The sequence below is a fragment of the Oculina patagonica genome, chromosome 13 (genome assembly GCF_052425735.1).
Source record: "Oculina patagonica isolate OP01 chromosome 13, crgOcupat, whole genome shotgun sequence".
Lineage (NCBI taxonomy): Eukaryota > Metazoa > Cnidaria > Anthozoa > Scleractinia > Oculinidae > Oculina > Oculina patagonica.
Genome location: NC_135770.1, coordinates 5599821 through 5622983, shown reverse-complemented (window position 1 = coordinate 5622983; position 23163 = coordinate 5599821). Strand labels below are relative to the sequence as shown.

The 23163-nt window shown below is 37.7% G+C and overlaps 2 protein-coding genes and 2 pseudogenes across 2 annotated transcripts in view; all 4 read right to left on the bottom strand.

Annotated features, from left to right (window-relative positions):
- Nucleotides 1-1553: 1553 nt before the first annotated feature.
- On the bottom strand, nt 1554-3247 carry LOC144634308 (beta-2 adrenergic receptor-like; annotated as a pseudogene).
- A 1726-nt stretch (nt 3248-4973) lies between these two features.
- The window catches only part of LOC144636839 (adenosine receptor A3-like), a 103951-nt gene continuing 85761 nt past the window's right edge, over nt 4974-23163 (bottom strand). The window contains exon 2 of the mRNA XM_078496048.1: nt 4974-5269. Coding sequence (XP_078352174.1) covers nt 5247-5269 — 23 coding nt within the window. The 3' untranslated portion in view covers nt 4974-5246. The remainder of the gene's footprint in view (nt 5270-23163) is intronic.
- LOC144636856 (5-hydroxytryptamine receptor 1E-like) lies at nt 6335-7133 on the bottom strand (annotated as a pseudogene).
- LOC144635315 (5-hydroxytryptamine receptor 1D-like) lies at nt 21061-22077 on the bottom strand. Its single transcript, XM_078494426.1, has one exon. The coding sequence runs from the start codon at nt 22075-22077 to the stop codon at nt 21121-21123; it is 957 nt and encodes a 318-aa protein (XP_078350552.1). The 3' UTR covers nt 21061-21120.

Genomic DNA, 23163 nt, shown 5'->3' with positions numbered 1-23163 from the left:
GCACCACTTGCTAATAATGCGTTACTATCTATTTCTCTTTAACAGCTACTTAGGAGGAGTAGCTCAAAAAGAGTTTTGCGAACAAATTAAGCTTGCTTAAGAGATCAAGGTTTCTACCAAAAGACGTCCTTGAAGATTTTTACTTTAAGGTCATATTGCCCTCCGTGAGCTACGGCTTAGTTCTGTGGGGATCGTGTTGCAATACAGAACTCATTCATTCCATTGAAAGACTGCACTGTAGAGCCGCTAGAAATATCTACAATCTGCCCAAGGATATGGCTTCTACCGAAGTACTAGAACGGTCTGCGTGGACAAATATTAATTTCCATTGCAAATTCGCCGTGTTGAAGCTCGTGCAAAATGCATATAATGACACATTTCCCACCATCTAAAGTAGATGCATTATTGTCAAGCGAGACAATAAGATCTCAACTAGGGCACGCGAATCTTTGATAGTGCCGCGTTTTGACACGCGTTATATGAAAGACTCCTTAGCTTACCGAGGATCCGTACTCTGAAACACGCTCTCAACAAAACACAAGGATCTGCCGATATGTGACACGTCGAAAGGACCTTTTTCGCATGTTTAAACTTCGGATGTTAACGTTTTTATTGATTTCAATTTTAAAGTTTTATCTGGGTCAACAACTAATTTTAAACGGAAAGATTTTACCTACTTTTAGCGCTGGTTTTTAAATTAAATTCAAATGTAAATAGTTTTATAAGCCTAAATATTTTTAACTTTTACTAATTTTAAAATCAAATTCAAATGTAAATAGCCTAATTAATTGTAAATATTTTTAACTTTTAATACTTTTAATTTACACGACCCCACAAGCTTGTCAGCTATTATCTACATCGTGTTTTTTTTTTTATCCGCCTAAGACATTCAAATGATTAAAGTACGTTACCATGTTGCTCCTAAATATCTCAGTAAGACCCACTTACTACCGTGTTTTGGCCGTAAACTTTCACAAAGACCCCGTTTTCCTTGTCAAATGAGATCTCTTATGCGGTGAAAGAATTCACTATACTCTATAGAATTATTCCTTTTCAGTTGGACCATTAAAGTGGTGCGTTGTCAGTGCTTTGAAATGAACTACTTGATTGTTGCCATGTTTTTCTGCTTGCTGCAAGAATGAAAATGGAACGTAAGGAATTGTGGTACAAAACAAAAACTGATCAGATAGAAATTTTGAGCCCCACATAAATAAAATATTGTAAACAATATTATAATGTCTGCTTCGGTCGCTTTGCTCGGTGTACTGACAGCATACTTCAAACAAACCTTTTCCCACGTTGTCCTTTCTTTAGAAGCTATTTCACGGTAACACTGAGTTACCACCTTTACAACCGTACGAAATATATCCCTATACATTATAATCTCTTTTAGCTTTCCTTTTTAACAGTTTTTTTGCAACCAAATATGTACACTTTATAATAAAACCTCCGGTCTTTCCTACATTTCAATTATTTATTCTACAGTTCCAAGGACTCACTTACAATACGCTATACATGTATTTCAAATTCTATTTTTTGTGAATGCAAAAACAACTTTTAGAACAGCAACATTTGTAGCTTGACTTACTTGAATTATGGCCAAAGCCCTAAGTGGGCAAAGGGCCGGATTTGTAGCTTAATATTATAATGTCTGCTTCGGTCGCTTTGCTCGGTGTACTGACAGCATACTTCAAACAAACCTTTTCCCACGTTGTCCTTTCCTTAGAAGCTATTTCACGGTAACACTGAGTTATCACCTTTACCGGCCATACGAAACATATCCTTATACACTATCTTAAGAATCTCTTTTAGCTTTCCTTTTTACAGTTTATTTCCAACCAAATATGTACATGAAGCTCATTACATTTTATAATAAAAACTCCGGTCTTACCTACATTACAATTAATTATTCTACAGTTCCAATGACTCACTTTCAATACACTGTGTTTCAAATTCACTATTTTCTTTTGAATAAAGTATACATATAATGCAAAAACAGCTTTTAGAACAGCAACATTTGTAGCTTAATTACATTGTAAGGAATAACACATTGATGAATTACTAACTCGATAAACAGCAAAGTGCTTCTCTGATGGTCTGCTTTACTGCTTGTCTAACTTCGCTGATCTTCCAGCAGTAAAGAAACGGGTTTAACGATGAGTTGAAGTAAACTAAAGTCCCGGCATAATTCCAAGTGATAAACTCAGATGGAGATAGTTCATCATTATTGAAAACTACCTACTACACCCGAAACTACACCATATGGTAAATAACAAGCAACTAATGTGCACTGCACCCACAGTGCACTGGACACTGCCTTCTTGTATCGCGCCATGTTTAGTGAATTTATTTGGCTCGGTTGGTCTTGTTGAACATGGCCCTGTACTTGAGTTTGATGATGACGAAGTGTGAGAAAAATCTTAGAGTACGAGACGATTGAGGTTACTAGACATAACGGTATACCAGTAAAAAAAACCCAAGGGGTTATAAGGTGATTAGTAAGGAAGGATGATGTCGCAAGGAAAGTAGATATAACCCAAATGATGACTACAATCACATATGTTCGCTTTAAAGTTACAACTTGTCTGTATCTCAGCCCTAACAACAGGGCGAGAAGTCTGTCCACGCTTATTGCAGTCACTGTAAGCAATGAAACTGAACACAAAGTATGGCCTACAATAACATACGAGTCAAATGCGAAGCGACAAAGATTCCATTCTTTGCGAACCAACGAAATCAGATAGGCAACACTGAGAGGCTCGGCAATAAGACCAACGCAGAGATCAGTTGTTGCCAGACAGCGATACAAGAGTTTGGACGGCGGATGAAGAGAAGTCTCCTTGCGAAGGGCAACTAGGATTAGCATATTGCCAAGAACTGCAGTAATGGAAAGAAAAATGTTGAATGCTGAAAGATATTTCAAGTGTTCGTGTATTCCAATTGTCAAACTGGCCGAGCATTGAGGTTGTTCAAGGGTTTTTTCAAGTTCAGTCTGCGTTTCTTCTCCAGTAAAGTTTGTTATCGCCATTTTTCTGTAATGTGAAAATTTTAGGTTTAACAAACGACAGATGTTTCATCAGAATCCAAACAGGGACATGTAAACTTTGTGCTCTTTGTTGACTTTATAAGACTGATCACTAATACCGCCTGCGGAAGTGTCTTTCATTGTTCAAACATTGCACATTTTACTGCAAATTGTCTGTGAAATTATTTAGAAGAAAGATGGATAATTCGTGTCAAAAGCGTGTACTGCCAGCAATCTGTTGACTTATCTAAAAATGTTCCAGTTAAGTTTTGTAAAATTACATTAAGGTTGAAATTATGATCTGAGGTTATTTATCAGCCTTGCCGAGCCAGTCACATGAGTAACAAAAAATATATAATTAGCTGAATCCAGGAGCATCAAAATTAATTTTAGCCGAGCGCTGTCACCCGATTGATGAAAGACTACAGCAGCAGACCTGTCGGTGCTTAATGTTTGGACGAGTTTCTTATATTCATTATATTTTCTTAACATTTCTACGTCCTTAATGTTATATATATGGCTCGAACGTGGGACTAAAATTACATTCGATCAAAGCTACTATTGTATTTTTCTGGATATTTCGCTTTTTTTTAGCAAGAAAATTGTTTTCGCGCGTAATTTTTTGATTGGAATCGAAAATTTCAAACGAAACAAGAACGCGTCAAGTGAAGTGAGTGAAGTGAATACTTTATTTACCCTCGGATTGTAGAGTAGCTTTTAACATAGAATCGCGCGGTCAGCCGGGTAAGGCGGCTTTCACTTTTATTTTCTCAACTGTTGACACGCATTTGTGTAACTCGCGTGCCTGCTTTCCAAAATCGGATAATAACCGCGTTTTTCGACCAAGATGGCAGTTAAACTGTAAATGCTTGGGTTTATATGTAAGCTTCTTTAGTTTTCCGAATACTTTACTCCTTAAAAAATAATTTTATTGCGTGTTATCGGAAGCGTTTGACGGGTACAAAAAATTAAAACTATTTGAAAGACCAGCAGTTCATGTTATCACATCATTCCGCTAATACTGGGGTTGAATCACCCAATCACTTGCGTTTCGATCGGTTTTAAGCTTCTTTACTACTTCATTGTGCAACGAATTCGTTTTCAGTTAATGTCTTTGAGTTTGTATAATACAAGAATGGAAACATAAACCACCCAACTTTAAGCTTCTTCAAGGTTCTTCATGGTCCGTTTGGTTTCTTTCTTTTTTTTTTTTTTTTTGAAACTATAAAATGATTCGTAAGCAAATTACGAGAGAAGACTTTTGCTTGGAACAAGAAGCCGTTCGTGTTAAAGCCTGTTGTATGCGCGCCTTTGATTGGCTCGAATTTATGCAGTGTGTTTACAGTGTAAGTGTTATTTTTTCAATGTACGTTCTTTTTCCAGCAAAGATAGTTCTCGCTATTACCCTCTAATGTGGATATCTGTAGGTTTTAACGACAGATTTTACATTAGTATCCACACAGGAAAACGTAAGATTCGTGCTCTGAATTTATATTTGACTTTACAACACTAAACAATATTAACACCCGAGGAAGTGTACTTCATTTTTCAAACATGTCAAATTTGACTGCCAATTACCTGCGCAGATATTCAGGAGATGGATATTTTCAAAAGCGTGTGCTACAAACCAGGTATTAACTGGTCGCCTCGAAATATATACATATTATAATTAGATAGACCAAATTAAAATGGCACGAGAGTTACTGCAAAAGTGATACTTTCTCTGAACCAAACTTGAACTCGACAACCAAAAGTTTGCACCACCGAGAGGTCATAATATTGTAACATAAAATTGTCTAACATCAAGTCTCAACAAGCACCACAAAGTAGCTGAAAAGTACATAATACACAGACTTTTAATGCTTAAATTATATTTCTCTTTAACAGTTACATGTAAATAGGAATATTTTCTTACATAAAAGCTATTTCAACCTCAAGTGCAATCTGTAAACCGAAAATATAACACAATTGTGGATGGATTTCAGTTTTCCTTGTCAAATGAGATCTCGTATGCGGTGAAATATTCTCCATTCTGCCCTACAAGAATTAATTTTGGAGACACTTCTTACTCTATGGAATTATTCCTTTACAGTTGGACCTTCAAAGTGTGGTGCATTGTCTGTGTTAAGATGAAAAATAATGTCTTGGAAGTGAACTACTTCATTGTTGCCATCATTCTGCTTGCTGCGAAAATAAAAACGGGACGTAAGGAATCAATGAACTAACTTGATAAACAGCAAAGTGCTTCTCTGATAGTTTGCTTTACTGCTTGTCTAACTTCGCTGATCTTCCAGCAGTAAAGAAACGGGTTTAACGATGAGTTGAAGTAAATTAAAGTCCCGGCATAATTTCAAGTGATAAACTCAAATGGAGATAGTTCTTCATTAATGAAACTACCAAGTACAGAAAAAACTACACCGTATGGTAAATAACAAGCAACTAATGTGCACTGCACCCACAGTGCACTGGACACTGCCTTCTTGTATCGCGCCATGTTCAGTGGATTTATTTGGCTCGGTTGTTCTTGTTGAACATGGCCCTGTACTTGAGTTTGATGATGACGAAGTGTAAGGAAAATCTTAGCATACGAGACTATTGAGGTTACTAAACACAATAGTATAACTGTAATAGTATTCCAAAGGGTTATTCCTCGCGAAGCGAAACCGAAGGCCGAGCGTAGCGGGATGTATAATTTTGTCCCTCAAAGGGCTCAGGCGGGATGAAATCTCGAGTGGAGTTTACGGTCATATTTGTGAGCTTGGTGTATGGCGGAAATGACGTCACACGGCCGCGCGCTGGTGGCCTAATGGTGTGAGCGTCGAACTTCAAATCAGATCTTCGGGACTGAGGGCCGGGGTTCGAATCCGGCTAAGGTTTTTTTTTTCTTCTTCTTTTTTTTATATTATTTTTTTGTGTGGGTTCGAATCCTGAGCCTTTCATCTTTATCGTTTTTATTTTCGGATTAAAATAACACTGATTTCCACATAATAGTCCCTCAACGCCTATTCAGGTTATAAACCTTTCATGGCCATCAGGGGCGCGCGGGCGAAGGGTATATCCAATAATTTGTCGATGATTTTGAAAATAGCCTGCGCTTCCCAACGCTTTATACCTCTTTACGAACCAGAAAGAGCCGCCATTTTCAAAGCGGAGTAGACCCTGGTAACGAGAGTGTCGCGGCCATGTCCGTTACTAGGCAACAATAACAAATCACCGGTTAAAACCGGTTATCACTCCTTATTTATAACACCCCCCTCCCTCCCCAACCCAGAGCTTCGCGAGGCCCTGCGAGTCACGTACTACTAATTAGGTGATTATTAAGGTAGGATGTCGCAGACAAAGTAGACATCTGTAGACATAACCCAAAAGATTACTACAATCACAAATGCTCGCTTTAAAGTTACAACTTGTTTGTATCTCAGCCCTAACAACAGGGCGAGAAGTCTGTCCACGCTTATTGCAGTCACTGTAAGCAAGGACACTGAACACAAAGTATAGCCTACAATAACAAACGAGTCAAATGCGTAGCGGCAAAGATTCCACTTTTCGTGAACCAGGAACATCCAATTGGCAACACTTAGAGGCTGTACAATAAGACCAACGCAGAGATCAGTTGTTGCCAGTCAGCGATACAAGAGTTTGGACGGCGGATGAAGGGAAGACTCCTTGCAAAGGGCAACTAGGATCAGCGTATTGCCAAGACCTGCAGTAATGGAGAGAAATATGTTGAATGCTGAAAGATATTTCAACTGTTCGTGTATTCCAATTGTCAAACTGGCCGAGCATTGAGGTTGTTCAAGGGTTATTTCATTCTGCGTTCCTTCTCCAGTAAAGTTTGCTATCGCCATTTTCCTGTAATGTGGGTATCTGTAGGTTTTATTAAAGACATATGTTTTATCAGAATCCAACCAGGAATATGTAAACTTTGTGCTCTAAATTGACATGTTGACTTTATAAGACTGATCACTAATAACGCCTGCGGAAGTGTCTTTCATTGTTCAAACATTTCAATTTTACTGCAAATTATCTGCGAAATTATATTCAGAAGCAAGATGGATATTCCGTGTCAAAAGCGTGTGCTGCCAGCCATCTGTTTACTTATCTCAAAATGTTCCAGCTAAGTTTTGTAAAGCTACATTAAAGTTGAAATTATGGGCTTTTACTTGGGGTAGAAGAGCACAGAATGCGTCATCAGAATGGAATGATCCATTAGCAAAATTATTCATAATTTAGGCACAGCAGATATAATGTATGTAAAAAACACTGAATAATTTTGGGGGTTGTTGACCCCTGGAAACATATTATTTTACCCTATCTGGAAGTGTGGAAATGTGGAAATCTGACAGTGAATACTTGATCAGTTAACAGTCCAAGTCTAGAAGTGTGGAAATCTGGAAATCTGGCAATGAATACTTAATCAGTTAACAGTCCAAGTCTGGAAGTGTGGAAATCTGGAAATCTGGCAACGAGTACTTAATCAGTGAACAGTCCATGTCTGGAAGTGTGGAAATCTGGAAATCTGGAAATCTGGCAATGAGTACTTAATCAGTTAACAGTCCATGTCTGGAAGTGTGGAAATCTGGAAATCTGGCAATGAATACTTAATCAGTTAACAGTCCATGTCTGGAAGTGTGGAAATCTGGAAATCTGGCAATGAGTACTTAATCAGTTAACAGTCCACGTCTGGAAGTGTGGAAATCTGGAAATCTGGCAACGAGTACTTAATCAGTTAACGTCCATGTCTGGAAGTGTGGAAATCTGGAAATGTGGAAATCTGGCAATGAGTACTTAATCAGTTAACAGTCCATGTCTGGAAGTGTGGAAATCTGGAAATGTGGAAATCTGGCAATGAGTACTTAAGTGCCACTGTCAGAGAAAGTGTTCCAGACCTTGGAAGTCGGGGTCAACCGATTTTCCTGAAACTTACTGCAGAAGTTGGCCTTGATGAGATATTCTAAAAGTTATTTGGGTTTGGTTTTCTGACTTTTACTTTCAAAGTTCCAGGGGTGGTCCCATATTGAGCCTTCAAATCATGAAAAATCCTGCTTTTGAAGGAGTAAGTTTGCACTTGTATAAATTCAAACAGACAAAACCTTTTGACTAAGTACTTGTAGGCTGTGATTCTACTATAAATGCTCTTTCATTTCATATATGCTGATTTGGCATAGAGGGTTCTGACAGTGTGAGGCATAACACGAAATTTGGCCAATTTTTGATGAGAAAACCACTACCCAAAATTGCCAAAATTTAGATGTTCATATTTTTTAACTGCCTAACTAGAAAAAAAGGACACTTATATCAGGAGTTATCCCAATGCATGTAGAACAAAATTCAGTTGAGAAAAATTTGGGCCGTGTAATGTTTTAGTTCTTTAATGACCCATTTTGAAGCACACCCTGACCTAATTTGCATATTGTCAAAACCAAAAGTTTAACATTCATACTTATTTTATTTATTGTTAAACACTTTAATTTGCCTTGGCGAGGCTTAAAGTTCTTAGGAAAGCTATTATTAGCAGTAATAAGACGAGTAAACATAAATTTTGACTGTCAAAATGAGCAATAATTAAAAAACACAATACTGACAAAAATCAGTTTGTTCCCCTCCAAAGCTTGTTCCCTAAAATATAATGTGCATACAATACAGGAGTCCGTATAACGTCTACGTAATAGTTTACTATACTAATAAATACACTTCTTTGAAACATATCCATGCTGAACTTGCTAAAACTTAACTTACCAAAGCGTATTAAGACGGATTCCGCTGAAAGTTCGAGCAATGGGTGCGAAAATTAAGTACCAAAAATCCACTCATTGCACGGCAACATTTTGTATACTATTTAAAAGATCTCATCGAAATTCAGTTGTCTTAGTGACCCCGCAATTAAATTCTAGAGCATTCTCGAGAAAATTAAAGTCAAACCTCGAAAAAATGTATAAAACGCGCGCCATTTTGTTTTGAACCGGCGCAAAACGTCCGTTTTAACTGAAATAAAGACAACTTCAAATCCATTTTTCTCTCGCGGGGTCAGCTTGAGTGCTAAATTTTTAGCAGGTTCTTGTTAGCTGTACTAAAACTGTTGCCATGCTAAGAGATCTTTTTGGTAACTTTATTTTTGCCTGTATTGCTCGAAAATTGTGCGGAAACCATCTTAAACGTTCTTATAGTAAAGGTAAATTTCCATATCTTTGAAAATCGTACGAGTACAAACATCCTACAGCCAAATCGTATTTCGCAATGATCGCTTCATTCTGCATTTGATAACAGAAGTCCTTAATAGTCCCTTACAATCAAGAAACGTTTCTGAAGCCGCTCAGTTCCTCGCCATTATGCCATAGTTTTGCTATTTTGGTTGCACGCTGTTCATCCGCCATTTTGGATATGGTCGCAAGAGAACTGGGGCGAGAGTCGCCTAGCTGAAAACGTGTAGACCCAACGTTTTTCAAACGAAACTTCCATAGAACTCATTCAGCTCAGATACCTTTAAAATGTACTTAGAAAATTATTTTTGTTTTCAAATTAGCCTCTTTTGACGCTATGTTATAGACGTAATATTAAGACTTTTTCATTTTGGTCGCATTTTATTAGACCTAGCCCCCGAGACCTAGCCTGGGAGGAACAATTGATAATGCGAAACAAACCAAATGGCTTATTAAAATCATTCTTATAATGAAATGAAACAAGTATGAACACGTGTTTTATCTCTGGTGTCGAGTGAGGGCCATTAAATTATTCTCTTTTCGGCAGATTACACTTAAATAGGGTATAAAGGAACTACATCACAGTTGAAAAAAATGGCAATTTTTTAAAGTTTTTCGTCATAATCAGGCATTAAAAAAAACATCTGTGTTTTTTCTCAGGTTTTGATAACTTGCAGAATTACTCTGTTGCCATTTTTTATGTGAGAAAAATATTATTTTTAGACAAACTTCAATTTGGAAGTAATTGAAAAATGGCTAAAAAACCCGTGGCTGATTGCTTGATCAAGAGGAGTAAAGTTCATGCATGTTTAAAAACATGCATGAACTTTACTCTGTCCTCCACAGAGGCCTCTTCTTAAATTTTTTGTAAGGGCTGGGAAATGGGGAGAGGTGAAAAGTTAGCGCGAGCCTGAGGAGTGAAAAACAAAAGCGCTCGGGGACACTGGGAAAGAAGGAAGGAAAAATCGAGTCGTTCCACGAGCTCCACCTATTTTTTTATTTTTCATGTTTTCCACCTTTCCCCTTCCACTGAAAGTGTCTCATTTTGATTCGAATGCTGATTATAATATAACGATGAACTAACAATAGTAGTGCCTTCTGTCCTCAAATCCTAATATAAACGCTAACCATATCCGCATAATGTAATGTCACTTATATAAGAGTAACCGATGTGCTTTTAAAGCAAACGGCAATGGCTTGCACGACTCGAGGGCTCGCACATTGTCAAGATTCGATGGTAGGCTCTTACCGATAGTGCTCGTAAAAAAAAGCATTAAATGCTTAAAGCAGTGCTCGTTTATTGCCAAAAAAGTGCTAAAATAATGCTAATTTTTTTAAAAAGTGCTCGTGGTTTACATAAAAATGCTCTCTTCCGATTTTTTAAACATAGAATATTACATTTTTCAGATTTTCAGTAACATTTTTCATTTTTTTGCCTTGGCTGGCTGTCTTCCATTGTTTCTCGATGAAAACGTGGATGACGCCATCTTGTATCGAGTGTGATGGACTGGGTTTTTAGAAGGAAAACGCTGACCTATCAAATCTATTCCTCAGGCATCCTCGGCTCCTGTGACTAAAATGAGGGCAAAATGCATCTGGGTTCTGGGTAGACTGTCCACAGCCTCTCGATTTGCGCTGGCGTCCAGTTCTCTCGCCGTTCTCACCGCGCGCTCATCGATCGAAAAAACACGAAAAAATAGAGGGCTGTGGACAGTCTAGGTTCTGGGAGGCTTTGGACGCCATAAAAAAAGTCAGATTGTGCTTTTTAACACAAAATTATACAAATAATCAGTCGAAAATCCAAAATAATGCTAGCAGTGCTTTTTGGGATAAAATGTAGAAAAAAATGCTTGCGAAGCCAAATAATGCCAAAAAAAAGTGCTAGCACTATCGGTAAGAGCCCGTTCCATGGCGTTTGGCTATAAGGGCCTGTTTACATGGAGGGAGGGTGCCCCGGCCAACCGAGTTACACGGCTAGAAGGGATGAAACATAGCCCGCCTTAACATGCAGAATTCACAGCCCTTCTACCCGAGTTGAGACAGCGTCAGTAAAGCGCGCGTGTCACAGCGTGGGAAAACCATGTAGCTCCAAATGATTGAAGAAAAATATGATTTTTTACTAAATAATCAAGGCTAGCCGTCTTTAAACCTATTTTATTTTGATGTGCAAGCTCTTAGAACTTTACTACGTCCAATTATGGGGGAATTCAATCGAAATTCAACAGTGTTTGGCCGCCAAATTGAAATTAAATTTGTTGTTTCGTGAGTAAGGATAATCATTCCTACGAAAATTTCGAATTAATTAGCTGTTGCTCAAAGAAAAATTTTCCAGCCTACAGATAAAACTAATTTGAACTAATTTTGGTCAAATAGCACTGTTTGGATCCAGAATTTATAAATTTTATGCCAACACGCGCGAAGACTTATCCCGGCAAGCTGGGATAGCCCGGGCATAACCGTTTACATGGCAAAAAGCTATCTCGCCTAGAAGGGTGCCCCGGGCAAGAAGACCGAGTGCCCCGGCAAGGCGGGTTTCCCGTCTTGCATGTAAACGCTTCGATGTGTGTTTTAAAGAAACGTATGGAAAGTTGGCTCGCCGAGGGTAGCTCGGTTGGCCGGGTAACTCGGTTAGCCGGGGCACCCGCCTTCCATGTAAACAGGCCCTACGGTTCTACCCGCTGAACCCACGCAACAAGCCGGGAGGATTTAAACGCACAAATTAATGGAAAATTGAAAACGTAAAACTATCCCAGCTACATCATTCAAATTTGTTTGATTAAATATTTTGCCTAGAAGCTAGGCTCCTTCGGATAGTCCTTCAGATTCCCATAAGACACTGTAATTTGTGACGGCGTTGCATATCCTTCCAGATGGCGGTCAAAACCGTGACCGGCCTGAAGATCTATTATTCTCGTGTTGTGCTAAAATAATTAATACCGTGAGTCAACTCTCGCTATAGCAACACGCTTGGGACGTCGTCGTTTAGTGTCCATATTAGCGAGAGTCCGTTATAGCGGGATGTGAGGGAAAAAACGTTAAGTAATATAGACTGTTTTTTAAGAACTGTAACGTGCTCATCAACAGTTCTAGCAGAGAAACTACGCAGTAGCCGTTGGGTACGGAGCATGACAAAGGTTGAAGGTTAATTCCGTTTAAGGTAAGGACTCGTCTGGAAGAAAAGGTTGCAGTAGTTTCCTAAATCTAACCTGAGTTGTCGTTTTTCTGTTGTAATTCACCAGTCAGGTCACTTTGACTGCTAAGCTGAAGGAAATGGTGAGCGCACCATTGGCATGCATATATACGAATGTGGCTATTCTTGCCAACTGCAACTAGGACTGGTTTTCGGTCTTGTGCATCATTGTAGAGTTGTGGAAACATTTTGATGACTCGATTGATGGCTCTTATCTACACCATATACAATATACATGCTGTTACTTGTTTCTCATCATTATATGAGCATGATTGTCATTTTAATATAATAAAAATTCAAATCAGTACTGCTTTTTGCGAATTTCCAGAGTTAAAACTGTCCCTAAAATCAGACGTTTAGCTTTTTTTACTAGTTCTTCTGGCCGATCGTTAATTTATTTAGCTGTCTTAGCTTGGTGAGGCACACCATTATGATCATTACGTGTATTAAGTCAGTTTTAAACTCGAAAAAAAAAAAACAGTAGAAATGTTAATTTTTAACGATATGACAGGCGGAAGTTCCAGGAATACGATTCAACATAAATCTAAAAACAAAAACAAAAAACTCTTGACCCACTGTTGGCCACCTAGTTGATTTTGGGGCCCGTGTCATATGCTTAACAGTCAAGTTCCACCCAGGTCTAATAAAATGTGACCAAAATGAAAGAGTGTCACGATCAGTTCTGTCTTTAAAGTTGAGCAAAGGACTTTGGTTGGAAAAAAAACCTCTGAACAGGAAAACTTCATAATGTAAAACGCGTAGGTTGAGTCCACACGTTTTTACATTCTCGTCCCCATAGCCCTTTCGTTTCTCTTAGCCGGCTTGGCACTAGAAAACGGAGGGCTCTGGGGACACAGGATTTTTGAATTAATTCGAATTTTTTTGATTGGTTGTTTCGAACAAAGAATTTCTAAACGGAAGTCGAAAACGTAACGACTCTCTCATACATTCTTTTGAAACGTCATGACTGCATACATGAAGACCGAAAGTCCTAGAATCTAGGACTCGAAATCCTTTGTCCCCAGAGCCCTTTGTTTCCTCGTGCCAAGGCCCAGCCGGCTAAGAGAAACGAAAGGGCTATGGGGACGAGAATGACGTTTTTAGTCAGGCGACTCTCGACCCAGTTCTCTTGCGACCACATCCAAAATGGCGGATGGACAGTGTGCAGCCGAAACAGCAATGGCAAAGAACTGAGCGGCTTCAGAAATGTTATTTGATTGTAAGGGACTATAAAGGAATTCTGTCAACAAATGCAGAATGCAACGATCATCAGGAAGTACGATTACGCCGTAGGATGTTTGTACCCGCACGATTTTCAAAAATATGGAAACTTACTTTATGCATCAGTCAATTGAAACCCCGGCCCCCCGACCCCCGGGACTTACCGGGGAATTTAACATTTACCAAGTGTTAAAACGCGGCTCTTTACCCCGCCATAGGGGCCAAGACGTCTGTTAAAAGCCCCGCAGCAAAAACCAGGCAAAAACCTTGATTTCTTTCGTTGCGGAAGTTGAAAAATCCATTTCTTTCATTTATTGTTCATCATATATAGTTATAAGATAGGAAAGAAACCCGATGTAGTTTGTTTCCACAAAAAGCCTTTTACTTTGAGAAAAATAAAAAAATCGTTTTTCGTAGTCAGAGTCACAAGTTTGCCAAATTTCAAACCCGAAATGAGCTATTATGAACACACCAGTCAGGAGAACATATTTCAGCTTTTATTGACCATCAACTTCAGCTGGTAGCACAGAAACAAGCTTTGTGCGACAGACTTTAATAATTTTATTGAGAAGATTGCACTGCCTAAACAGCCTAAAAAAAGCCTTCTCTGTCTCATAAACTCTCCCATACCTAACAGATTTTTTGAGACGAAGATGATCCGAGTCTGATCTTTTAAGAAAACTCGTTCCAATTCAGTGGAAAAGATAATCTTCAAACCCATCCAACAGCCATGGCACGAAAATCGCCGTAGCTTCTGCTAACATCTTCTTGGCCAAAATAGAAAACGATATATTCAGAAAAAGTAGCAATAAACCTATCCTTTGGAAACAATTCATTGACGACGTCTTTTCAATGTGGGACATAAGGAGAGACAAAAAAGAAAAATTATTTCCAGTTTCAAAAGGCAAACAACTTTCACCCTACGGTATAATTCACGACTGAAATCTCAGAAACAGAAACTACTTTCTTTGAGACGATAGTGTACAAAGGTGGCAGATTCCATAAGAACGAACGAACATTTTGAGGAAAAAATTTAGTCCTTGATGTTAAACCCCAGCTGTCGCCCCGCTTAAGATGATCGCGTGCTGTTAATCACCGCTCCATGGCAGAGTCCATAAGGAGTCTATCCTTAACGTGCGAACACATTAAATACAAACCTATAGACAGGTTTCAATACATGAATTGCTATTCGTGTCATCTGCCAGGCGTCACGAAAGGCTTTATCAAGGGAGTAGAAGACTTCTTAGAACGGATTCCACAGAGAACATTTCGAGGAAAACATTTAGTCCATCACGTTAAACCCCAGCTGTCGTCCCCGCTTCAGGTGATCGCGTGCTGTTAAATCACCGCTCCACGGCCCCGGTCTACTGACATTTTGTTAAATCCACCGGCCTCCGGGGACAACGCGCTGTTAAAAGTGCGTTAAATCCCGGCTTTGGACGCGTTAAATCCCCGCTAAGTCCCGGGGGTCGGGGGGCCGGGGTTTCAATTGACTGATGCATTACTTGAAGAGCGTTTTATAATACACTTTGGTAAGTTAAGTTTTGGCAATTTAAGCATGGATATGTTTAAAAGAAGTGTATTAGTATAGTAAACTATCACGTAAACCTTATACGGACTCCATATATTGTATGCACATTATATTTTATGGAACATGCTTTTGAGAAGAACAAACTGATTTCATCAGTGTTGATTTTCTAATTTTTGCTAATTTTAACAGTCAAAATTTATGTTTACTCGTCTTATTACTGCTAAAAACAGCTTTTCTAAGAACTTTAAGCCTCGCCAAGGAAAATTAAAGTGTTTAAAAATAAATAAAATAAGTATGAATGTTAAACTTTTGGTTTTGACAATATGCAAATTAGGTCAGGGTGTGCTTCAAAATGGGTCATTAAAGAACTAAAACATTACACGGCCCAAATTTTTCTCAACTGAATTTTGTTCTACATGCATTGGGATAACTTCTGATATAAGTGTCCTTTTTTTCTAGTTAGGCAGTTAAAAAATATGAACATCTAAATTTTGGCAATTTTGGGTAGTGATTTTCTCATCAAAAGTTGGCCAAATTTCGTGTTATGCCTCACACTGTCAGAACTCTCTATGCCAAATCAGCATATATGAAATGAAAGAGCATTTATAGTAGAATCACAGCCTACAAGTATTTAGTCAAAAGGTTTTGTCTGTTTGATTTTATACAAGTGCAAACTTACTCCTTCAAAAGGAGGATTTTTCATGATTTGAAGGCTCAATATGGGACCACCCCTGAAACTTTGAAAGTAAAAGTCAGAAAACCAAACCCAAATGGCTTTTAGAATATCTCATCAAGGCCAACTTCTGCAGTAAGTTTCAGGAAAATCGGTCGACCCCGACTTGCAAGGTCTGGAACACTTTCTCTGACAGTGGCACTTAATCAGTTAACAGTCCATGTCTGGAAGTGTGGAAATCTGGAAATGTGGAAATCTGGCAATGAATACTAAAATAAAATATGTTAAAATATGTTATGTTAAAAGTGCAATATGTGGATGGTAAAGGGTATATTTGTTTCACAAAATGGCCTCTGATGTGAAATGGCTACTCTTCCTCATAAGCTGAATTTTTCAAATGCATCATCTCCCCACCCCAACCCCACTAGTACCTTTACCGCTCTCTGATAAACTTTAACAGTAGAGGACATGCGTTATGTCCTCTACTGGTAATGAGTACTTAATCAGTTAACAGTCCATGTCTGGAAGTGTGGAAATCTGGAAATCTGGCAATGTGGAAATCTGGAAATGTGGAAATCTGGCAATGAATACTTAATCAGTTAACAGTCCACGTCTGGAAGTGTGGAAATCTGGAAATCGGGCAAAGAATACTTAATCAGTTAACAGACTTTAGTCTGGAAGTGTGGACATCTGGAAATGTGGAAATCTGCCAATGAATACTTAATCAGTTAACAGTCCACGTCTGGAAGTGTGGAAATCTGGAAATCTGGCAATGAATACTCAATCAGTTAACAGGCTAAGTGTTCAACATAACTTTTATTGGCTGTAAGCATCATACAATATTTATTATAACTCATTTAAAAAAATTGGTTGATTCTAAATACAAACATCTGCTTTAAATACAAAAAATAACAAAAAAATTATTTAAATCTTTCTTATCAATTAAATATTATCATTCATATATCTTTAAAATCTCTTAGTATGACAGGATTCTCTAAATTAGTGTCATTTAATGGTGTCAATGCAAACTTTGCCACTCTCTGTAATTATTTCTTTGTAATGAAATGTATGTAACAAAACGTAAAGCATGTCCTCTACTGTTAAAATTCCTAGCAAAGACATTGTAAAAATTTTAATAAAAATTATCTATTCAAAAAACTGTCTGCTTTTTCAGGATTCTTTGTTTTAAAGACAAACATTAACAACTTAACAATAAATAACTAGTGAAATAAACCTTTTATGATATATAGTACAAGATATTTTATATTATGTGCCTTTCTTACTGCCATTCTCCTTAATTAATTCTTTTTAATAAAATGTATATAACGAAACGAAACGTAACGCATGTCCTCTACTGTTAAAGTTTATCAGAGAGCGGTAAAGGTACTAGTGGGGTTGGGGTGGGGAGATGATGCATTTGAAAAATTCAGCTTATGAGGAAGAGTAGCCATTTCACATCAGAGGCCATTTTGTGAAACAAATATACCCTTTACCATCCACATATTGCACTTTTAACATACCTTATTCTCACTTAATTTCGCGAGTACTAAATTTCGCGATTTTCGCGATTTTGAAAAAATCGCGAAATTTAATGCTCGCGAAATATAGGACACGCGAAGTTTAAAATCGCGAACTTTAATATCGTACTGATAATATACAAAATAATGAAACTCGATGTGTTTTATCATAGTTATTCTAACATGTCTGAGCTTCATGTTTAGGAGTTTTTTGTTTAATTTTGTCCATTTATAGTTATCTCCCACTCTATCAGTCGCACTGTTCGAACTGTTCTCTGCCACCAAGTTCCTCAAAATCTCGCTCTTGCAGTCGTAGATGAACCTATTAGGGATTTAGACTGTTGAATACCTTATGTTTTCTTTGTTGTTTTTATGATGACTTTCATATTAATAATGTTGTTACAGTTTCGAGGTCAAAGCTTCATATCGAAGAATAGATAAAAATCTCGAAATTTAATACACTCCAATTGTACCTTCCTCTCAAAATCGCGAAATTAAGTACTCGCGAAATATGGCACTTGATTTTTCGCGAAATTAAGTACTCGCGAAATTTAGTGAGAATAAGGTAACATATTTTAACATAACATATTTTAACATATTTTATTTTAGTATTCATTGCCAGATTTCCACATTTCCAGATTTCCACACTTCCAGACATGGACTGTTAACTGATTAAGTACTCATTGCCAGATTTCCACATTTCCAGATTTCCACACTTCCAGACATGGACTGTTAACTGATTAAGTACTCATTGCCAGATTTCCAGATTTCCAGATTTCCACACTTCCAGACATGGACTGTTAACTGATTAAGTACTCGTTGCCAGATTTCCAGATTTCCACACTTCCAGACATGGACTGTTAACTGATTAAGTACTCGTTGCCAGATTTCCAGATTTCCACACTTCCAGACGTGGACTGTTAACTGATTAAGTATTCATTGCCAGATTTCCAGAATTCCACACTTCCAGACATGGACTGTTAACTGATTAAGTACTCATTGCCAGATTTCCAGATTTCCAGATTTCCACACTTCCAGACATGGACTGTTAACTGATTAAGTACTCGTTGCCAGATTTCCAGATTTCCACACTTCCAGACTTGGACTGGTAACTGATTAAGTATTCATTGCCAGATTTCCAGATTTCCACACTTCTAGACTTGGACTGTTAACTGATCAAGTATTCACTGACAGATTTCCACATTTCCACACTTCCAGATAGGGTAAAATAATATGTTTCCAGGGGTCAACAACCCCCAAAATTATTCAGTGTTTTTTACATACATTATATCTGCTGTGCCTAAATTATGAATAATTTTGCTAATGGATCATTCCATTCTGATGACGCATTCTGTGCTCTTCTACCCCAAGTAAAAGCCAAATTATGAACTTAGGTTATTTCTCAGTCTTGCCGAGAAATATGTTCATTAGCTGAAAGACTTCAGCAGCAGACCTGTCGCTGCTTGATGTTTGGACGAGTTTCTTATATTAATTTATGTATATTTTCTTAGATTTTTTAAATTTCTTTATTTTGTATGACTCGTGCAACTAAAATTACATTCGATCGAAGCCATTACTGTAATCTTCTGGATATTTTGCTCTTTTTAGCGAGAAATAATTTTTTGCTACGTCATTCAAACGTTTTGAATGGAATCGAGAATTTCGTAATTCATACTAAAGAAATATGAGTCAAGGCCTCGCAACAGGGAAATTACCTGCCGAATCGGGCAATCACTTGCCTTTCGCTCGCTTTTAAGCTTCTTTACTACTTTATTGTTTTGCAACGAATTCGTTTTCCGTTTACTGTATGTCTCTGAGTTTCCTTTATACAAGAATGGAAACATAAACCACTCACTTTTAAGCCTCTTCAAGGTTCTTGTCTGTTTAAGTTCCTTTTTTTGTTTTGTTTTTGAAAATATAAAACGATTCTTAAGAAAAACACATGAGAAGACTACACTATAGGGACAAGATCCGTTCATGTAATAGCCTGTTTTATTAGCGCCTTTGATTGGCTAGAATTTTATAAGCCGTCAAGTCCACTGTCAACTGGCCGAGCAATGCAGTGTGTCGAGTGCTTTTTCAATGTACGTTCTTTCAATACGTATTTTTCACGCTATTACCCTCTTAAGTGGATATTTGTAGGTTTAACGACAGATATTCCATTAGTATCCACACAGGAAAACATAAGATTCGTGCTCTATATTGACACTTTAACTCAATATTACTGAAGAATATTAACACCCAAGGAAGTGTATTTCATTGTTCAAACATGTCTAATTTGACTGCCAATTACCTGCGCAATTACTCACAAGATGCATATTTCGTGTCAAAAGCGTGTGCTTCAAACCAGGTGTTAACTGATCGTGTTGGGTGAAATAAATGCATATTATCATTAGTTGGACCAAATTAAACTAGCATGAGAAAGACTGCAAGAGTGATTCTTTTTCTGAACCAAACTTAAAATCGAGAACTGAAAAAGTTCTCACCACAGAGCGGTTATAAAAATATAACACAACATTGTCTAAAATCAAGTCTCAACAAACACATTAACACAGCTAAAAAGTACACAATACACAGGCTTTTATTACCTAACTTATATTTCTCTGTAACAGCTACATGTTAGTAGGAATATTTTCTTACATTAAAGCTGTTTCAAGCTCACGTGTAATCTGTAAACTCAACAAAATAAGGAAATTGTGGGTGGGCTTTTACAGGTAAATAAGACAACAAACCCGCCTTGATTTTTATACGACAAACATCTACTCTGTCCTTTTCTTAGAACCTATTTCACGGTAACACCGAGTTACCACCTTTACAACCATCGAAATATCCTTAAACACTAAAAAATTCGAATTAATAAGTTGACACTGGCTAAAAATATTGTTTTTGGACGTTTCGGCCACTACTGTTGCCTTCTTCAGCAAGATAAAAATGCAAATGTTCAACGGCGTCCTGTTAAAATATGTAACGAATGTGTGATAAAAACTAAATGAACTTTCCGAGTGCAACAAAAGTCTCTAGAGCATTCTTAATGAGTCTATGAATTCTTAATGCTATTGTAAACGTTTGGTAGCGCTTTGTGTTCGTTTAAAGCTGAATTTTAACTGTTCATTGAAAGTAACTGCATGAAAATATTAAGAAAACTCGGTCTTCTGGGTAGTCCCTTAGTGGAACTGAGTCAATTTCTTTCTTAATCAGTCAATAACAGTCAATACTCCTCTTGTGCCCTCTTTTAAGGGGAGTGGGGGTGGTCGCTTATTTGAGGCTGGGCGCTTATTAACTTTTCCTACCTACAGGGTGGGCGCTTATTCGAGGTGGGCACTTATTCCAGGTTGGGCGCTAAATCGAATAACTACGGTAGTTTACTGGGCAACACTAAGAGGCTCGGCAATAAGACCGACGCAGAGATAATTTGTTGCCAGATATATATCGAAACAATAACTTGGACGGCGGATGAAGGGAAGTACTACTTGCGAACTTCAACTAGGCGTTTTGCCAAATGTTGCATAATTGAATGTCAAAGATGTATCAAATGTTCGTGTATTGCAACTGTCAAACTGGCTGAGTAGTGTGGTTGCTGAGGGGTTCAGTCCTCCTTCCTCCAGTAAAGTTGTTACTGTCACTTTTCTGTGATGTGGATATATCTAGTTTCGACAAATATTTCATTATCCACCGAAGAATTCAGAAGTCTTGTGCTCTGAATTAACATGTCCACTTTTCAACACTGAACAATATCTACACCTGCTGAACTTTCTTTCATTTTTCAAACATTTGAACTGGATAAGATGCAAAGTGCTTCTCTAATTGTCTGCTTTACTGCTTGTTTAACTTCGCTGATCTTCCAGCAGTAAAGAAATGGGTTTAACGATGAGTTGAAGTAAGCTAAAATCACTGTTAGTTCCCAAACGAGTGTCTCAGATGGAGATAGTTGACTATCACTGAACACACTTGAAACTACACCATATGGTAAATAACAAGCAACTAATGTGCACTGCACCCACAGTGCACTGGACACTGCCTTCTTATATCGCGCCATGTTCAGTGGATTTATTTGGGTCGGTTGATCTTGTTGAACATGGCCCTGTACTTGAGTTTGATGACGACGGAGTGTGAGAAAAATCTTAGAGTACGAGAAAATTGAGGTTACTAGACATATTGGTGTAAATATATCGCCGTACCAAATGGTTATCAGGCTATTTTCAAGGTACAATGCCGAGACGACAATAGACACAATCCAAAAGATTGTTACAATTACATATGTTCGCTTTAAAGTTACAACTTGTCTGTGTCTCAGTCCTAATAACAAGGCAAGAAGTCTGTCCACGCTTATTGCTGTCACTGTCAACACAGATACTGAACACAAAGTATAACTTGCTATGAAAGTGGAGTTTAATGCGTACCAACAAAGATTCCATTCTTCTTCAACCAGAGATATCCAATAGGCTACACTGAGAGGCTGTGCAATAAGACCAACGCAGAGATCAGTTGTTGCCAGACAGCGAAACAAGAGTTTGGCCGGCGGATGAAGGGAAGACTCCTTCCGAAGGGCAACTAGGATCAAAGTATTGCCAAGAACTGCAGTTATGGAAAGAACAATGTTGAATGCTGAAAGATATTTCAAGTGTTCTCGTATTCCAGTTGTCAAAATGGCCTGGCATCTAGGTTTTTCAAGTGTTTCTTCAGACTGGTTGCCTTCTCTAGTTAAGTTTGTTATCGCCATTATTCCGCAATGTAAGAAATTATCTCTGGTTTTAATGACAGATGTTTCATTAGTATCCGCACCGGATACCCTCAGGATAGGCTATTCACTGTTACTTAACACTTAAGCTCAGTGCTATGAATTTAAATGATGAAATGACATTAAACTGAAATGACATTAAACTTATGAGAGCCACAAATTCATTAGTTATTTAACTATTACGTGTTACCCTCGTTAAATAAAGTTTGATTGACTAATTGATTGAAAAAATATTAAGCTAATATTAACAACTGCAGAACGGCCTTATTTTTTAAAATTATCTGCGGAGTTATTAAGAAGGAAGATGTATATTTCGTATCCAAAGCGATATGGAAGACTTTCGAGCAATAGTCGACCTTATCGCCTGATGAAGACTAGCAGATCACCATCACACGTGACTACGTCGTGAGACAAACGAAAAATAATTTATTATTGTACTCTACCACGATGTATAACCACAACATTTTTTACAATAGCAGACTTGTTGATGTTTGACGTGTTTACCGTAAAAACTCTATTTACCCAACGAAGAGATTATTTCTCTTCTAGACCTTTTTTCGGAGTAGGGGGGGGGGGGGATGACAGGGGCTTAAAGGAGAAGGGGCATATTAGTTACAAGTAATGTCTGTAAGTTACAAGTTATGTCTGTAAGTCTTGTAAGCAGTGTTTTGTGAGACTGTAAATAGAAAATATTAAAAAAAGATTTGTATGTCTAACTGAAAGAACAGAGTGCTGCATTACCTCAGTAAACTTAATGAAGAGGGGGCATATTTCTATCCATAAATCAGTTAGGTTTCATATAAAGGAAATAATGTGGACTTTCTAATCCTCAAGTGCTGTTTAGTAACACATTTTCAAACATAACTAACGATCAAGGTAAATATGTCGTATGAATTACTACTTCAAGTGATTGCCACGATTTAATATCTAGGGAGGGGCATGGGGCGTAAGTGTAAGTTGCTAGTATAATCGATTGTAAGTAATGTAAAGTTATTGTAAGTTACAAGTAGTGTCTGTAAGTCTTGTAAGCAGTGTTTTGTGAGACTGTAAATAAAAATATTAAAAAAG